This window comes from Callithrix jacchus, chromosome 1, assembly GCF_049354715.1.
Source record: "Callithrix jacchus isolate 240 chromosome 1, calJac240_pri, whole genome shotgun sequence".
Classification (NCBI taxonomy): Eukaryota; Metazoa; Chordata; class Mammalia; order Primates; family Cebidae; genus Callithrix; species Callithrix jacchus.
In genome coordinates this window covers 170,262,131-170,280,715 of record NC_133502.1, presented here as the reverse complement: position 1 = coordinate 170,280,715, position 18,585 = coordinate 170,262,131, and the positions used below count along the sequence as shown (strand labels likewise).

The window sequence follows — 18,585 nt, the reverse complement described above, 5'->3', positions numbered from 1 at the left end:
ACACCTGAGTCTGGGTGTCATCTCAAGGAGGCCTGCTTGTGTCACTCATTTCCTGCCAGGTCACCAAGCCTTTGGGGTTTGTGACTATGGCATATTGTCAAGGTGTATTAAGAAAAAAAGCACGCAAAACTTGGAACTAAGGCAAACTGAAGGCAGGGTGTCATTCCGGCATCCTACTGAAATATTTTTTAAGAGGCCGGCCCAAGGACTCTTCATCATAGCGGAATGCCCCCTGCCATTTACTATAGATTAGAAGGCCAGATTCTGGGCAGTTACAAGCTCGTGTGTACATTTTTGTCGGGTAACAATGCACACCTCATTGTTTATGATTTTATTGTCCAGCAGGGTCAATGGTTTTCCATGACCATAGCCATGGAAAAGTACACAACTGTGCTGACAGGCCTCGATGTAACTTTCCAATTCTTTACCAGGATATCTCACCAGGAATCCCTGGGAATGTTAGTCCCTCTACGCTCTCTGGGACCACAGTTCTGTAACATCCCCTCATTCAGGCCACATCACAGGCTGCCCTTCCTTTCTCTGGGCTCCTAGGCGAGGTCAGCCAGTGTGGATTGGGTGGCTCTGGCCATGGCTGTGCGTTCTGTGGTCCTGTACCGTGGGGGCTAAGTCTTCTTCCATCTATTGTACCGGGTTCTTTCAACCTGGATACTAAGGTCCTTTCTTGAGCCCTAGAAAACTTGCCTTTATTATTCTTCTGACAATTTTCTCCCTGCCTTTTAATCTTTCATTCCTTCAGGAATTCCTAATAACTGGATATTGGACAGCCTAGATTGAACCTCTAGATTTTTTTCCCTTTCTCCTATTTTTTTATTCTCATATTTTGATCTACTTTCTGAAAAAAATCCCTCAACCTTCTATTCCATCACTTTTATTAACTATTTTATTTTTGTGAAAGAACTTTCTAATAAGAAGAATCTCTTTCTCAATCTCGGTTCCTTTTTCATAGCATCCTGTTCTTATCTCTCCGAGGATACTAAAGTTGTGGGTTTTTTTTTTTTTTCTTTTTGAGACAGAGTTTTGCTCTGTCACCCAGGCTGGTGGGCAGTGGCATGATCTCACTCCTCCAGGTCCAAGTGATTCTTGTGCCTCAGCCTCCTGAGGAGCTGGACTACAGGCACATATCACTATGCCCGACTAATTTTTGTACTGTTAGTAGAGATGGGGTTTCACCATGTTGGCCAGGCTGGTCTTGAACTCCTGACCTCAAGTGATCCACCTTCCATGGCCTCCCAAAGTGTTGGGATTACAGGGGTGAGCCACTGTGCCTAGCCAGTTGTGGGTTATTTTTTTAAGGCTCATCTCTTTTCTACATTGCCTCTGTTTCCTTTTATAGGCTGGTTGAGCTGGCCTCTCCTTTTCACACTTCTAGCTTTCCTTGATGGTCTGGGGAGTCCTCAGCTGTGTTCTGTGTGTGTGCACGCACGCGTATTTTTGTGTGTGCGTGCGCGTGCGTATTTGTGTGTGTAGGGCATGTTGATTGGTGGGTGCCACTATGGGATGCCGGACAGTGACTCAGGTGGGGGAAATACCTGGGATCTGGTTTTTCCAAAGAATGTTCCAATCAGCTCCCTGGGGGCTGGACGTGTGGCCCTCGCCACTTTGGGATCCGTGATGGGGCTGTGAGGGGTGGAGAGGAACATTATTGCTGGCAGCCCCACCCCCACAGATAATTCTGCTTCCCCTTGCGTCCCCAAGTCCAGAATATACCTGGCTCCATTTCTCCAGAGACTAAATGTCCAGTCCCTTGCAAGGAGATGAGGGGGAAAGAGTAGTTTCCGGCTGTGCAGAGCAGGGGAGGATGTCGGGCTCTGATCTCCGTTTCCAGCCTGGTGCACCATTCCCCAAGGTCCCCCCAATCCCAGCCCCCATCTTGAAACACAGTGGGGGACCTCCCACTGCTGAGCCTCTGGGGGTTCCTTGGGGCCTGATAAGCTCATTTCCGGTTGGTCTCTCCCACTGCTCTGCTAGATTCACCTTCATCCCCTTCCATCTGCCAGAGTTTTCCAAATTCTCTTATCTCCCAAATCAATTTTATCCTTACAGAGCATAAATCTTTTCTTTCCTGTCTGTATAGTGGTTTGCGGAAGAAAAGATAAATGCATGTGGTCAATATGCCAATACACCTGGTTCAATTAGAAGACAAATTTGTTTTTGAATCTACTGATTCAACATTTATTTTTAAAAACTTATTGATGGTAGATTTATTTTTATTTTTATTTTTTTAAAGATGGTAGCAGAGGCCAGGAGTTTCCCAGCATTACCCTTACGGTGACTTTAAAAAGTTCTACACTTTTTACCAATTTCTGGGTTTTTGAATTTTTGTTTCTGCTTCAAGGCACAGACTGCGGCCTGAATTGGTTCTCTGGGCAACTTTCTGAGGTTTTCTTCATACCTCAGTATACAATCAGCTTTGGGTAGTCTTCCAAATCCTAACTGAAAAAAGGGTGTGCTCTCTCTAGGGTAAGAGCTTGGTGTATCACAGATTATTAAACCTTATTAATTATTAAAATCCTCTTGGTTTTTTTTTCCTCCTTGTCCTGTAATAAACTAATGCCAGTGGTGTGTTCGTCTCATGTGCAATTGTGGCTGTCAGTTTCTTCCTTCGCACTTCCAGCAGTTTGCTTTCTAGTTGACGCGATTTTATCCACAAACAGAAGTTCATGCCGTTTGTATCTTCATTACAAATGCCTCCTATCGGAAAGAACTCAGAAAATCAAATATGGCATTTTCTCTTGTAAGTGGGAGCTAAACAATGCGTGCACATGGGGTGTGAACAGGTGGATGCTGGAGCCTCAGAAGAGTGGGGAGGTAGAAGGGGGTGGGCAGTGAGAAATGACTTAATGGGCAAATGTACACTATTCAGGTGATGGATACACTAAAAGCCCAGCTTATGCCTCTATGCAATATATCCATGTAACAAAATTGCACCCATATCCCTTAAATTCATACAAATAAAAGAGTAAAATAAATGCCTCCTATCAACACGAAATGATTTCTTTGTCGCGTTCATTGCTGTCTCCTTGAGTTCAGCGTCCTTTACGAGTAACTCCCCAGCAGAGGGATGGTGGTCCCTGAGCCTAGGGATGAGACAGCAGGGCAGAAGCAATGGGGTGGCCAAGGAGCGGGAGGTCAAAGTCAGGTTTTGATGGGCAGGGAGAGAGGAGGGTTGAGGCTGTGGAGATGGCAGGCCCCTGTAGGCAGTATACTTTTAAGAAGTTTGGCTGAAAGGGAGAAAAGCAGACACAGCCTGGAGCCAATTAGAGACCTGGCACTTTAAAATGCTGTGGGATGGGGAGGCTGGAGGTTTAGAGGCCACGGAGGCAGCAAGAGGCAGGGGGTGCAGGCACTGGCTAGGGGCTGCCTTGGGAAGAAACAGGTTGCCTCCTCTCCTGCCACTGCTGAAGGCTGGGGTAGCTAGGCTGGTGGTCGGCCCAGGGAGAGGGTGTGGGGGTTCCTCAGTGTGGAAGGAGGCAGGACTCAGAGAAGGGCCAGCTGGCTGGCTGGGAGATCCGAAGAGAGGTACAAATTTGGATTAACTAGAGTGGAGAATGAGGGAGGAAGGCCTAGCTGAGAGTGGAGAAAGGAACAGACCCACAGGGCACAGTCGGAACTGGGGTGTTTAGTTTTCTCCGGCAATGCTTGGTGGGCTGGAGATGATGACTGCTGGGTGGAGCCAGGGCCAAAGTGGTCAAGGAATACTGTCAAGAAATACTGTCAAGAGAAGGGCTGAGGAGGGAGCCCACAGGGGCTAGGCTTGATGGGGGAAGGCAGAGAGGACACACGGGCGGGGGAGGAGATGGGTGCTGATGTGGAGGATGAGCAGGGAAGGCCTGGCAGCTGTGCCCGCTGTGAGCAGCATGGGTGACACTTTCCTAAGAGGTCAGAGGTGATAGCAGCCCAAGGAGGGCCCCAGGAGTGGCTGGCTCAAGTGGAGGGAAGGGGTCCTCAAGAGCTGGACAGCCTGAGAAGCCAGGGTGCTGAACAGTGGGAGGTGGCACACAGGGGTCGCTGGCGAGGCTGACAGTGCAGCCTTGCTCCTGTGGCATGTGGCTCTGCTGTACCTGCTTCCAGCTGGCAGCAGGGGCAAGAACAGGGGCAGGCCTGAGGCTTCTCTCTCTGGCCAATCCCTGGCTGGAGCCAGACGCACCTGTCTAGGTGACAGACCCGGGGCTCCATCTGGCTTTGTGACCACAGGTATCCTTGCCCCCAGCAGAAACTCGGCTCAGGCAGTGTCTGGTTTCTGAGGGGGCTGGGCTGGGGCTGGGACCAGGACCTGTCCCTTGGAGCCAGTCTGGAGTGACTGTGCACTGCACTGAAAGACCAGATCCTGAGACACTGCAGACAAACAGTTCGGGACCCAGGCTGCTCACTTCTCTTCGCAGGTGTAGCTGAAAGGGGGCCTGAGTGCTGGTTATTTCCCAACAAGGGCCTGCATTTAGCCTTGCAGGTGGGTCAGTTGGGAGAGCCTGAATCTGACTTTCCAGGTGTTGCAAGTTTAGAAATGTTTAGTCCAGCCCTGCCATGACTTGCTGGGACCTCGGCCAACCTCTTCTCCCTGGTCTCTTCCCTCCCAGAGCCAGATTTCAGTGGATGAAAAAGCGCTTAATGCAGGGCACGGCAAGAGCTGGTGTGTGCTGCAGGGAAGGTGCTGGGGCCTCCCTGTCTCCCAGGAGGTGGTGGGACGGCAAAGACTTTACTTCCAAGCATGTCAGAGCCAGGGGAGAGCCTTTAAGAGGTCATCTGCTCTACTCCCTGGTGCAGAGACCCCTCCACCCAGAGGAGGAGAGGGGCAATCCCAGATCACCCAGTGAGCCAAGCTGGCCAGACCACCACAACTGGCATTAGGGGTATCCCCTGCCCATGACTGCCACCAGGGTGAACCAGATGCTGGGGTCCCCTTGGTAAAGGACAGTGTCCGCTCTGGACTCAGAGTCATCCTTGTAACATCATACAGCTGAATGGAGACAAGAGTCAGGCTTAAAATAGCTAAATAAATCTTTAATATTTCTAATTGCAAATGTACAGAAATTGCACAGCCACACAGAGTCTTAGAACACCAACGGCTTCCTCTGTACATTATTACATAGTTAAAAGTCACAGCTGGAGGGAGGAGCTCCAGCCAGACTCCAATGTCTGCATTTTTCCTTTTCACATACTTACAAAAGAGGGGAGCTGGGATGTGGTGTGGGAGCTGGGGGGGCTTTGTGGCTGAGTGTATAGAAAAGAGAGGGGCTGTTTCCCTGACAGTCTGGTTCCCGCAGTTGGGCGGGGCTCAGGGGGAGGTGTACTTGGGGGCAGATGCTCTGGGGGACCAGGGCGTGCGGAGCTGTAGCCTTGGTCCTCCACCCCACTTTCTGGGCAGTCGGAAAGAGTCCTCGCTGACAGGAGGTTTGGCAGTTTCCATCACCCAGAATGTGGAAGTTAAGCAAAAAAGTCAGGCCTCTGTGCTGGCAGGGAAGGACGTGGCTTTCTCCAGCAGAGGCTGAATCTTGGTGACCAGGGGGCCCGGGGACTGTGTTCTTCCTCAGCAGGGACTATCCTTCCCTCCAGGACCTCGGGCAACCCCAGCCCTGGCTGCAGGCAGGGCCCAGCTCCCGGGAAGTCAGCTTCTCTGTGGCCTGGGCAGGAGCCCCCACTGACCGGCCCAGTGAAGACGCCCCAGCAGCCCCTAACCAGACGGCAACTGCAATGCCAACACATAAATGCCACAGGCAAGGAAAACACAACCCCAGACCCCGAGCCTCTTCCTCCTGCCCAATACTGTTCTCTAGATTAAGAAATAAAATAAAAACCCTTGGGAGAGCAGCAGTCCGGGCCAGCCCTCGGCAGCACCAGGACCGAAGGATATGTACAACCATTAGGTGAGATAGTTACATTACAGTCAAACACCAAGAACATTTACAAAATTGGCAGACTTGCAATTAAGATAAAAATCTGTGAAGAGTCTGTACACTTTTACAGTTTTTGCACTAGGTAAATAAGGCTCTCGGCCTGAGAGCTCACCCACCCACTCAAGGGCAGCTGGCACCGGCCATAGCAGGCGGCCTCCGAGCCCGCCTGTCCAGGCCCTGGGAGCCTCCCCGTATTGGTAAGGGGGGCTCTGTCCGAGGTCACTCTATGAGGCAGCGGTGGGAAGGGATTGTGGGGAGGAGGGCAGGGCTCACTGGGCAGTGGGAGGACGAGACTGGAGCCAGGCCCTGCCTGTGTGGCCGCCCTGGTCTCAGGCACGCAGGTGCAGGGGTGGGGGCAGACAGGGGAGTGGGGCAGGAAGGGGTGGGGGCAGGGCCACTGCTCCCGCCTCCCATCTTCCTGAGGTCTGTGGCCCTTGGCGGCCCAGCACTCCCTCCAGCAGCATCTGTCTCCAGCCTAACTGAATTGTAGGTTACATCTAAGAGCCCCTTCCCAGTGCCAGCCACTGTCACCTGTCCCCGAGCTCAGGGTGGGCACAGTATGGCTCTGGGCCACCCCTCCAGCACATCCACCCTTCAGGTGGGGCCTCTGCGGCACATTCCAGCTGCAGGGACAGAGGGGTGGTTCCTGCAGCTCGCCCTGCCCTGGCTTTGCTGGCAAAGGCCCCGCTCCCACCCTTGTTACCCAGGGCCTGCGCTCGGAATCTGCAGGGGCTGGAAACAGACAGGGGCCGAGAGAGACCCGAGCTCCTGCTCATCTGTTTTGAAAGGGGGGGGAGGGGCAGATAAGCTACAGAACAGCCTAGAGCTGAGGAAAACCGGCCCCAGCTGTGGGGTGTGCCCCTCCCCTGTGTGCAGCGCCTGGGTCCTTGGCTGGGGGCCGGGAAGGGTGAGGAGGAGGCCGGCCGCACACACGGGGCCGGGTGCAGGCTGCTGCTGTCTTGGAGAGGGAGCAAGTCTAACATCCTCCAGGGCCGCTATTTCCCATGCAGTGCGCACGCTCAACTTAAAAGGCCCCTGTGTTCCAGCAAGCGAGCAAGCGGGCTTTTGTTTCTAATGCATACTGTGAAAGGAAAAAAAATCACAGTTATCCACCTTCTCAGGGCCTGCAGGCATTAGAATCTTTTTTAAAACCATCACTCAGAGGAAGGATCACCTTTTCTCTCAGGGTGAGCACGAGGTGGCACTCCCTACAGGGCCACTGTGGCCTGGGTGTGCTGGGCCCCAGGAGAAGGCAGATACAGTGCTCAGGGCAATCTGGCCGGCTCAGCCCAGATCTTTGGCTTCCGGAAGCCCTCGAGCATCAGCCTGGGCCTGTGTGGGAAGTGTGGGAAGCTGTGGGTCCTCCCCACAGGGACAAGAGCCCAGAAGAAAAAGCCATGGCCCTCACTGGGTCTATCTGGCAATAGAACTAAGGCAGGGCAGAAGGTGGCAGGTGGCGCTCTGGGACAGGTTTGAAGTGGGTGGGTGGGTAGGAATCCTCAGTTCCTCACAGCCAGGAAGGTCCCAACAGGCTGCATGCAGTGGCAGGCGCTTTGGATGGAGACAGGCAGGGGGACACTGGACTCCTGCCCTGTGTCCTCCCCATTGTATTCCTGCCTGCCAACCCATCTGCCAAGTGCCCGGTCCCACAGGACAGGGCCTGGCTGCCAGAGAGTCCTGGGCCCCCCAGGGAGGCGAGAGGAAGCCACAGGTATAGGCCCCTAGCCCTTGAATCCCCATTCCAGGAAGCCCCCTCCCTGGCACAGGTGTGGGGACACATGCACTCAGCCAGATCCAGGAGGACAAGGACACACCACATTCAGGAACCGACAGACGTTTTTGGCAGGACCCCTGCCCCATCAGGCTGTCCCCCACTCCCCAGCGTGCAGTCTCTTCTGCCCGCACCCCACAGGGAGCGGCTGGTGACCTCGCCTCATGCTGCTTCAGTCTCTGGCGGCTCCCTCTGTGGCCGCCTCCTGGACAGCGGCGGGGAGGGGAGGCTCAGCCTCCTGACACCCGCACTGGGGCTGCAACCGTGGGTGCCTCCCCTGGCAGAGACCCTGCCCTTGGCCAACATAGTCCCCCTCTCCTTGGGTAGCTTCCTCCCTCTCAGGCAGGTTAACAATTGCTGCTGTTTCTGAACTCGCCGTTCTCAGTAATCTGCAATTTGGTGGGGTTGGTGGGGGAGATGCCGTTACGGGCTTGCATGCTGTACCTCTCTTTCAGCTGGGTCAGGGCGCTCATGAGGCGGGCATTGGCAGCATCCAGCGAGGCAATGCGCTTCTCCTGTGGACAACGGGGGTGTGAGGGGGGTCATGGGACAGGCTCCTGGGACCAAGGGAACATCGAGAGAGCTGGAAAGAGGCAGGACTGGAGCTGAGGAGGGCAGGCAGGCCCCGGGCTGTGAGTGGCTGGCAGGAGACGGTGGCAGAGGCTCCGCAGCATCCGGGACGCAGCCTCACCACCTGCTTCTCATCCCGAACGGAGCAGTTCTAGTGCCGTCTATGGGCTGCCTGAGGCCCCTAGAGCAGGCACTCTTGCTCACATGTGGCATGTGGCATGTGACACACCAGAGGTCACAGCTACTGGTCTGTGCAGTTTACAGTCTGAGCAAGGCCCAGCCTACTCCTGGGCAAGTGAAAGGAAAGGGTGCAGTCCTGAGTAAAGGAGGCTAGGGCCAGAGTGCCTTTCATGCCTCCTCTCAGTGCTGCTTGAATGCCATAGCTGTAAGGAAGAGCCCCACTGCTCCCTATGACCAGCCTGCATCACTCCCACCCCAACTTCCCTCCTGGGAGCTGCCATTCTTTGGTCAGCACTCCTGGTGAAAGACAATACCCACCAGGAGCCAAGCAGGGGAGGAGCTGTCTCTCTCCTTTCACAGCCTGTCCTAATAAGCTTGTGGCCCACTAAGACCACAGGTCTGACTTCTCAGGGCAGAGAAGTTTCTGGTTTCTTATTCCACTCAGTGTCTGCAGTGAGGTATAACTGAGGATGCAGAGGCTAAAGTCACCCCCTCCTAAACCCGGGCCCTTTAACTCTTGTGGCTGACCAAAGGGCCAGAGCCCCTACCTGGGCATCAATGATCTTCTGTTTGGAGTCCACAGCTGCTTGCATCTCTGCATGGTCCTTCTTCAGTTCCTCCTCCACGGACATCAACCTATAGCCAGAGACAGGGACAGTCAGGCTGGCACTGGAGAGAGCAGAGGTGGGGAGGGTGTGGCAACAAGGAATACACTAGGAGAGCCCCTCCTCGGGTCACAGACTTGCCTTCATACTTGCCCCGGGCAGAGGCCCTCCAGCTGACTCCCAGCAACTGACACTGCTGGGCCTGCTCCTTCCTCACCTCGGCACCCTACACCTGCTGCTCCTGAAGCCCCAGAGACCCCTGGGCTGCCCCTTCCCAATGTTCTTCCAGGAGCCAAGATGGGTGGGAATGGGTGTTAGACCTTCAAAACCCCTGAACTTTCTCCACCATGCCCCTGCCATCTTCACAAAGTTGTGCGGGCTCCGCACCGGGCACTCGAGGTACCAAGATGAATGAACTCTAGTCTTTTCCCTCAAGGAGTTACAGGGCAGGAGGAATGAGTAACTAACTACACCCTGTACAGAGCAGCTGCGCTAGTGGAAAGTTCAGGTCCCTGGAACAAGCTGGAAACGGCGACCTTTCCTGGTCGGTGGGCTGGGGTGGGTTGCATATCGGAAGGACACATCTGAAGGACAGGTGTGCAGGCAGGACAATGGGCAGAGGCTGGGAGGACCCACCTGAAGATGCTCAGTGGGCAGGAGGCTGGCTCCGCCCTGCTGCTCCCTTCCTGTGAGCCCTCCTGGCGCCACCTGGCTTGATCCTGAGATACTCCTGCTACTGGGCACTCCCACTCCCACTTTCCCAGTCTCCTTTGGTTTGGGGACTCCATCTGGGTCTGCCTGTCTCCCAGATGGCTTGTCCTGTCTGTTCTGGACACAGGGGTGCCACAGGGCACTGGCCTCAGCCTCACTTCTCCTCACTCTGTGCACTCCTCTCGGATGAGCCCATCCACTCCCAAAGCTTCTCTCCATCCCTGCTCTCATGACTCCTCCAGCCCATAGCAGCCACCGCACACTGAGCAACCACCAGCCCATGCATAGCAGACGCACAGGGAGCCATAGTGGCGGGGCTGGTTCTGCATGGGACTGTAATGGGGGCAGCAGGCCAGCACTTCAGGAAGCACTGACCAGGAGGAGCAGAGGTGGGGGGACCTCCGGAGCAGGTTCTCCAGTACAGGAAGGTACCACTCTGAGAAAAGCCTGTGTTGGGGGTGGGGGAGGGTATTAGTTTTGTTAAGGAAAATTAGATTGGAAGGAGATTGTATTTACCCTCTTGTCTTAAAAACAAACAGGGCCGGGCATGGTGGCTCACAACTATAATCTCAGCACTTTGGAAGGCCAAGGAGGGAGGATCACTTGAGGCTAGGCGTTAGAGGCCAGCCTGGGTAACATGGTGAGATCCCATCTCTTTAATAAAAAATGAAAAAAGAAACAAACAAACTAGAAAACTGGACGCAATACAGGCAATGCAGTACAATAATTTCTAAAAGAAGAGAAACCAACAAGGTAAGCCCAGTGAACGGCCTGGGAGCAGAGGGAAGGTGGAGTCGGCAGCCTTGCTGTGCTGAGGAGTCAGGCAGGTTGGGAAGGTCAAGGTGTGGGATTTGCAGGGCAGACAGCCAGAGAGGAGGAAGAGGCAGAGAGAAACTCCACACAGCTCCCAACTGGGGGTTCCCCTTGTGTTTCTGACTGAATAATATCTGCATGCAGATGAGAAATTACCAGGCGAGGCAAGAACCATTAGAAAGGAGTACACAAAACAATCCCAGAAGCAGTTCATGTTGTTCCAGCGAGAGTGGAGTGACACAATGACACTGGGAATCCCAGAGGACCCTCAGAAGGAAACTACCTCACCAGCAGGGCCACGTTAGGCTGAGACTAAAATGTCTGCAGGATGCAGCCTAACAAAGCTTAAAAGGAAATCCAGAGAGGATTAAACTGATTCCAAGTAACCTCAGTGTCTCCTAGAACAAAGCCCCAAAAAAGGATTAAAAGGAACACAAAAACATCTAGCACCTAACTGTAAGGTTCACAATGCCTGGCATCCAACCAGAAATTACCAAATACACAGAGAAGTAGAAACATTCATGAGCAAGAGGAAAATTAATCAGCAAAAACAGACTCAAATGTCACAAAGGATAGAATTAGTCAAGGACATAAAAGCAACAAAGTATTATATATGCATTCTACAGGTTTCATAAAATAGTATAATAGACTCTACGTTTCAGAAAAGAGAAGTCAAAGCACAATGAGAATTAAAATAGATGGAATTTAAAGCAAAATGAAAGTCTGAGAGGTGAAAAAATACAATTACCTGCAGTGAAAAAAATACTAGATCAGATTAACAGCAGCTTACACACTGAAGAAAGAATTAGCAAACTTGAACACAGTCATAGAAACTACCAAAGACAAAAAAAAAAAAAAAAAAAACAGGAAAAAAATGAAGAAAGAAAACAACAGAGCATCAGTGAGATACAGGACGATATGAGCCTAACACAATCCCAGAGGGATGCTAGGAATCCCAGAGGAAGACAGGGAGAAGGCGGGACTGCAGACATCCAAATCCAAGACCCAAGAAACTAGAAGAAAACTACACCGATGAACATCACAATCAAACTACTGACAACCAGTGATTAAGGGGGAAAAAAGTATCTTATAAATAGCCAGGGAAAACAGATAACATAAAGTACAGAGGAACAAAGACCATGACAGACTCCCCGTACTTACAGCCTCAGGGAAAGGGCCAAAGCCAGACCCTTGCCTGTTTTGTAAATGGCCACCTCACACAAATAGTTCTGCTATAACAGCAGAGCTAAACAGTTACAACAGAGACCATATGGGCTACAAAGCCTAAAATAGTTTTGATCTGCTCCTTTGCAGAAAGTTTGCCAGTCCCTGCCCTAGAGCGACAAAGAGATATAGCTAATAAGTCAATAGGAGACAAAAGGGAAACAAAAAATACGCAGTCCAAAAGAAGGCAGGAAAAAAAGAACAGATGGTACAAACAGGTAACAAGGCAAAAATTTAAACATATCAATAATGACATTAAATGTAAATTGTCAAAACACTCCAATCGAAGGCAGAACCATTTAGATACAATCAAGATCCAATAGTATGGTGCCTGTAAAACAAACTCATAGATGGGTGCTATGCTCTGAATGTTTGTGTCACCCTCTAAATTCATATGTTGACACCTAACCCCTAAGGTGATTATCTTAACAGATAGGGTTTTTGAGAGGTGATGACATCATGTGGGCTTTGCCTTCAAAAATGGGATGAGTGCTTTCATGTTACACAAGGGGCCCAAGGGAGCTTGTTCACACCTTCTGCAGTGAGAGCACAGCAACAGCACGCTCTAATATGAAGCAGAGTCCCCACTATACACTGAATCTGCTGGCATCTTGATGTTACACTCCAGAACTGAGGGCAATACACTTTGCGTTGTTTATAAATTACCCAGTCTAGGGTTCTTCTTGTAGCAGCCTGAATGGACTAAGACAATGAGCCAAAGGCATAAGGATGAAAAAAGATATACCATACTAACATGAATCAAAAGGAAGCTGGGGTGGCTATTTTATATCAGACAAGGGAGATTTCAGAGCAAAGAATATTCTAAGGGATAAAGAAGGTGATTTTATAACGACAAAGAAGTTAATTCAACAATAGTATGTAAATAGCCTAAATGATTACGCACCTAAGAATAATTTCAGCGTACATAAAGCAAACACCAGTTGGAATGAAAGGAGAAACAGAAAAGCCAGTAAGGATACAGAATACTTGAACACTATCTACCTCACTGACACTTGTATTATGGAGGAAATATACCAGGATTGATTAGTAAAAATAAACATGTTAAGCAAGCCTCTGAATTCAGAACACGCACACCGCAGAGAATAAACACCATGTGGAGAGGCAGTTAAATTGAAAGGCGTTTCCATTCTTGGAAACACACACAGGTGAGCCAAGAGCAGAGCTAGAGATCAAGTGAACAGCAGGGTTCTAGTCACCCTGGTTCCACTCATGTTAACTATTTCACAATGAACAAAACTACAAGTAAATGAAGCAAACAACAGTCAGGAACAGAGAAACAGGTGGCCTAAATAGAAGGAATCTGGGAAGGGCTTATGCCATGGACAAAGCATGGAGCAGAGCACTTCCTGGCTCTTGCACACCTGCTTGGTCTGTCCAGGTGATGGGGTCTTAGACCAGGCCAATTCAAACAAGACATAAACCCACACTGTCTCTCCTCCTGCGCCTGCTATTACTAAACTCCATGTCTGGGACCCTGTGGGTTGACTGCACTCTGCCTGACATAGGGATGCCCTACCCATAGGCAGAGACAGAGAGATGGAGGTGTCAACATGGGGCCTGACATAAGCCTTCACTAAAGATGAGAGTCAGCATTAAAACCAGCTGTCCCTCTGAAGCCCTTCCCCCAATAACCCAAGCCCCTTAAAACTCAGCATATCAAGACTGGCAGTATCCCCCATTCAAACCACTCCTCTCAACAGTTCCCAGATGAGTAACTGGCACCCTGATAGGCCCACACTCTTTGGAGGAATCTGGGGGCTATGCTGTGTCTTCCACCTTCGCCTACTATATGTAACTGATGCTTATTCCCACTTTTCTTACCCTGTATGGGGGTCCTCACTGTCTTTCCTGGTACCTCCTAATCCAGCTTCTTAACACCCCTGAGAGTGCTTACTAGATGGTGTAGCTCCTTGTAGGGGCTCAGGCTTATTAGGACCCAGCCATGACTGGTCCAGCCTCATCCCCAGCTTTGCATTCTGTGTGGGCTGCTCACCCTCCAGGCCACCTCCTGCCTCCAGGCCTGTGCTCACACTGCTCCCACTGCCCAGCCACTCTCTTCCCTCCTCGATGCACTCTCAGCTCATCCTTCAGCTGCTCACCCCTACCAGGGGCTTCCTTGAAGGCAGCAATGGCTGCCCTGTCTGTGCCCATGTCCAGGCCAGTCAGGTGTGGGCCCCACCTGCTGATGATGCCCTTCATCTGGATATCCTTGTCCTCCTGCTGCCGCCGCAGCCGCTCCTCGCCCTCCTCCAGCCGTGCCTGGTACTCCAGCACCAGCTTCTGTGTCGTCTCCTCCTGGCACTTGAACAGGGTCTCATACTCCTCCAGCTTCTTGGTGGAGATTCGCAGCTTGTCCTGCAGCACCGCCAGGTCCTGCCAGAGGGGCAGCATCCACGGGCACAGCACCCAGGACACAGAGAGCACAGCCTTGTCAGCCCAAGTGGGAGGAAAGGTAGGAGGGAGCCCCACTCGGAAGACCCCAGTGACTGTGACCTGCCCACTTCACACAGCAATGAGACGCCCAAGGAGCCCTGCCAGCAGGAGCTGCAGCAAGATGCGTGCCTGCGCCCCACCCAGGGGTCTCCACTCTAGGCTCCCAGCCTGACCTGTATGGCTACGGCAGGGATGAAGACTCAAACCCAAATCCCAGGAGTCAGGGTGTAACTAGGGCTTTGAGCTTTTTATGACAAAGGTTAAAGAACCTTTGGATATATGAAAGACATGTGACAGCACCCTGAGAGGTGGGAGCTCTGCAGGAGGGGAAACTGAGGCCCAGATGGTGACCATGTCACATGAAGAGCAACTGACCAGCAGGGCAAGATTCCAGCTTCCCAGCCTCTGTTTGAATCTAAAGCCAGGGGGTGGCAGTGGCATGAAGAAACGAAGAAAGAGATAATTGAAAGGCAGGTGGTCCAGGCTCTGGATCTGCCTCAGCCCAGCACAGACCCCAACGATCAGGGCAGAGGAGGGATGTGGGGATGAGGCTGGGAAGCAGTGTGGCTGCAGAGGAGCCAAGTGCTCTGTGCTGAGGGAGGCAAGGCCAACACCGGGATCGAGCCAGGCCAGATGCCATGAGGACACAGGGACACAAGGAGCCTGGAGTGAGGCCAGGCCTCCTCCCTCCTGAGCCAAACTCGGGCTCTGGGAGCACTGTGTCTCCTGTCCCCTGGTCCCCCTTCATGTAACTATGGTGAAAGCAGGTGGATGTAGCAGACCAGGGATGGCAGCGGTGGCAGGATGCAGCATGGAGATGGGCCTCGCCTGAGGCCGGGGAGGAGGAGTTCTGCCATTCTGACCCCAACACCCTTGCTCGAGAAGGGGCAAGAGCATCCAGAGGGGAGTGGAGAAGCGCCTGCCATTCAGGGGCCTGCGCTGGTTCCTCCATCTACCTGGACTGTGGCCACCAGCAGGAAACAAAAACTACCCCTGGATCCAGAGCAGCTGCCACAGCTAGAAAGCTTGGGAGACCAATGAAGCATCCCCCGCCCTAGCAGATGCTAGATGTGTGTGGCAGAGTGGGACTTTGATTTTTAGAAAAGATTATTTTCCCAGGAGAAGAAAATATCTCATAGGCAGCCTGACCCCACCCCCCATGCTGGTAACTGCTGTTCCTTTCCCAGGCCCTGGTGGAGACCAAAGTGGAGAAGAGCCAGGCTGCAGGCAGGCACAAGCCCCCGGGGCCAGGCTGGGGTTGCTCTCCCACCCATCCTGGGGACCCATGTCTCTGCCTCCTCAGGTACCAGGCTCCCTCAAAGGGACTCTATCTACATCCTGGGCACCCTCAGCCCTCAAGCCCCAGGTTCTCAGGTTGGATGCCTCGGTTGCCCGGGCTGAGGAGCCTTCCCAAGGTCCTGGGAGTATGGATCCAAGACAATTCCCTGTTGATTCCAATCTGCAGATGGGAGGCCTCAGGTCTAAGCTGCTAATCCATTCCTCTTATTGCTTTTCTTCCAGACCCCACTGACTGCTGTCCTCATGGGGAACAGGGGCTCAGAGACGATGGACCCTTCACAAGGACAGCAGCACCCCTTACTGGAGGACCTGGGGGAGAGACTCCTACCAGCTGCTGCCAGGAGGCAGCCCCGCCCTGCCCCGAGCTGCCAGGGTCCAGCTTTACCTTTTCTGCTTGGCTGAGCTCGTCCTTACTCCTTAGCCTATCCCTGTGGGGGGGGTCTGGGCCCAGGCCCTCGTCTTCTAATAACTGCGCGTTCATGGTCAAGAGCCAAGCAGCTGTGCGGTCCAGGGCATTGGGGCTCACGGGTGAAGGGCCCTACAACGAAACACAGCTGTGAGGGGCTGGAGGGAGGTGGAGGGCAAGGAGGGGGCAGGAGTGGCCCAGGTGAGCCACAAGGACAAGCAGCTCTGGGGCATGGTGGGAAGGGAGGGGACCTCCAGCTGACTGAGTGCCTAGTAAGGCAGTCCCCACCTGGGAACACTCTCTCTCAGAAGGCAGCTGGAGGCAGAGCCGACAGCCCAGGTGGCATCCTGGGCACCACACTCTGTTGCCAAGGGGACAGCGAGTGACCCTGCCACAGCAGGGGCTGGAGCAGGCTGTGCTGAGAGGGGGGCAGGGGCAGGCTGGGTGGTCAGCCCAAGGTACCTCCATTCCAGGTACCACCTGAAGCCCTTGGGTGATGGGGCTGTCTATCCTCCAGGTGGTTGTCCCCAGAGGCCTGTCCAGCCTATGGAAACATTTTGGGAGTGTGGGACCAGAGTGGGGTAGGATGACTCCTACTTTGGGTGGGGGCTTCGAAAAGCTTGGAACTGAAGATGAATGCACTCTCCTCCTCTCTCTCTGACCCCAGCCTGCCCCTAGGGGAACTGACAGGGGGGCCTGGAGTTCTCTAAGGCCACAGTGTCCCTGGTTCACAGGATTTAGGCAGGAGCCAGGAGGAGGGAGAGGGTGGCGCATGTGGCAGGCTGGTGGGATGCAATGGCAGCTGGGTGCGGGCGGAGGTGAAATGACCGAGAGGAGGAGCATGGTATGGGGTATGACAGCCCCACTGGGTCTGAGTGCCCAGCCCTGCCCTCTGACTAGCAGCACTGACCTGTTTGTGCACTGCCCGTGGCTTCAGTTCTGGGCTGTCCCCCTTGGAGGAGGAGGACTGCTGCCTCAGCCGGGCACTGGGGCCCGCCCAATCAGATGAGGCTGATGCCAGGGTTCCGCTTGAGGGTCTCGGATACTGCAGGGTGCTCAGCAGGTTAGGGGGCGTCCGGCCGCGGGGGGCAGGAGGTGGCGGTGGGGGTGGGGGCGGAGGCTGGTCGATCCTCCTCTGGGGGCCGGCACTGTTCTGTCGTGGTACCGTGGGCTGCCCGCCCTTTTCAGTCAGTGACATCTGTCGCCGCGCCAGCTCACCAGGCCGCCGAGCCAGCTCCTCCGCGGCAGTGCTGAAACTTCCCAGCTTGGCAGCGGCCGCCAGCTCCTCGCTGTTGCTGTGTGAGCTCAGGGAGCTGTGGCCCTCAGAGCCTGAGTCACCAAGGCCACGGGGTGACAGCGGCAGGCCAGCCGCCATCTGGTACACAGGGTTCTGGAAGGAGAGCGGTGCCAACAGCTGGGGCCGGCCTGGCGCGCCCTCGGAGGTGCCTGGTGTGGTTGGTGGCTGGCCTGCCCGCCGCACTGTGGCCAGCCCTGCCAGGCTCACCGGGGTTGCCCGGGCTGGCCACCCAGCCACCAGCTGAGCTGCAGGTGCCTGCCCATCTGTGGGGAGGACGTCGGGGCCCGTCGGGGAGCCTGCCTCCCCGTCCAGCGCGCGGGCATCCTGGAGGTCCACCATGGAGAGGCTCTTGCCACCGTTGGCCATCTGAAGATCAGGCTCGTTGGCTTCCGAGTAACTCGAGCTGCGGGCAGGTGAGGGCTGGACCCCGGAGGACCTTGTGACAAAAAACAAGTCCTTGTTTTCGGGGGTTGGAGACGGTAACCGGGTGAAATCTATCAGACTGCAGGGAGACAAGCACACACAGGGAAAGAAGGGGAAAAGAAGAACTGTGAGTGCAGCCAGGGCGGGTCCAAACCCACAGCACCCGCCAACCTGCTGGGGCCTGGCAGCCCAAGCCGGCGCTGGGGAGGTGGATGTGCTCGGGTGGCAGGAGTGGGAGAGTCCAGGCCAGAGGCTGAGGCGGCTGCTCCTGCACAGAACCTCTTCTCTAGGGGCCAGCACTGCACATTTCAGGCCGCGCTGCCTGGCGGACCCTTTCTCTGCTCAGCTGCATCTTGGGACAATGAGTGCTGAGGCCTGGCCTGTTCTGGAAAACTCCTCCTTAGCTAAGCCCTAAGCCACAGCTCAGTGACTCTCTGCTATCCACGGATCCTGCATTGAGAACTCCAACTTCAGAGCCACTGGGTTCCCTATGCCTCTTCCCTCTTGTTCCTCATCAGAATGGTAACTAAAGTGGGAGCCCGGTGAAACCTCCTCTTGCCCAGCCTCCTGCTGCCGCTCCCTTGTTTGACTGGCAGGCGGGGGCTGGAGTTCCTGGCAAAAACAAGGAATGAGAGCAGGCTCTGTGGAGAGCATGGCTTGGGGGGAGGGCTGCACTTGCCCTGGCCTCCTCCTCACTCTAGGCTTTTCTCTGGCCTCTCCTTGGCCCCTCCCTAGAAGCCAGTTCCTTGGAAGAAAGCATAACCGTGGTGGGGGCCTCAGGGGGGCTTTGGAGGGAAGTATGTGGGAGGGGGAACTGGAGGTAGTGAGGACTTGGGGGGCTTCGAATGGTGAATGGGTTGGCTTAGCCTCAGATGGAGAGGAAGCGCCACTCCCTGAGATGGATAGTGGTAGCCACTCAG

The 18,585-nt window shown here is 54.0% G+C and overlaps 1 protein-coding gene across 50 annotated transcripts in view; it reads right to left on the bottom strand.

The window, feature by feature from the left end:
• Nucleotides 1-4,998: 4,998 nt before the first annotated feature.
• DAB2IP (DAB2 interacting protein) overlaps nt 4,999-18,585 on the bottom strand; it is a 211,232-nt gene continuing 197,645 nt past the window's right edge. For 16 of the 50 annotated variants that reach the window (XM_078375548.1, XM_078375550.1, XM_078375492.1 and 13 more), the window contains 5 exons: nt 16,856-17,744; nt 15,925-16,077; nt 13,987-14,180; nt 8,982-9,069; nt 4,999-8,198 (listed from right to left, as the gene is read on the bottom strand). In XM_078375548.1, coding sequence (XP_078231674.1) covers nt 8,031-8,198; nt 8,982-9,069; nt 13,987-14,180; nt 15,925-16,077; nt 16,856-17,744 — 1,492 coding nt within the window. In that variant the 3' untranslated portion in view covers nt 4,999-8,030. The remainder of the gene's footprint in view (nt 8,199-8,981; nt 9,070-13,986; nt 14,181-15,924; nt 16,078-16,855; nt 17,745-18,585) is intronic. The other 34 variants (XM_078375570.1, XM_078375545.1, XM_078375531.1 and 31 more) reach the window with 7 other exon arrangements.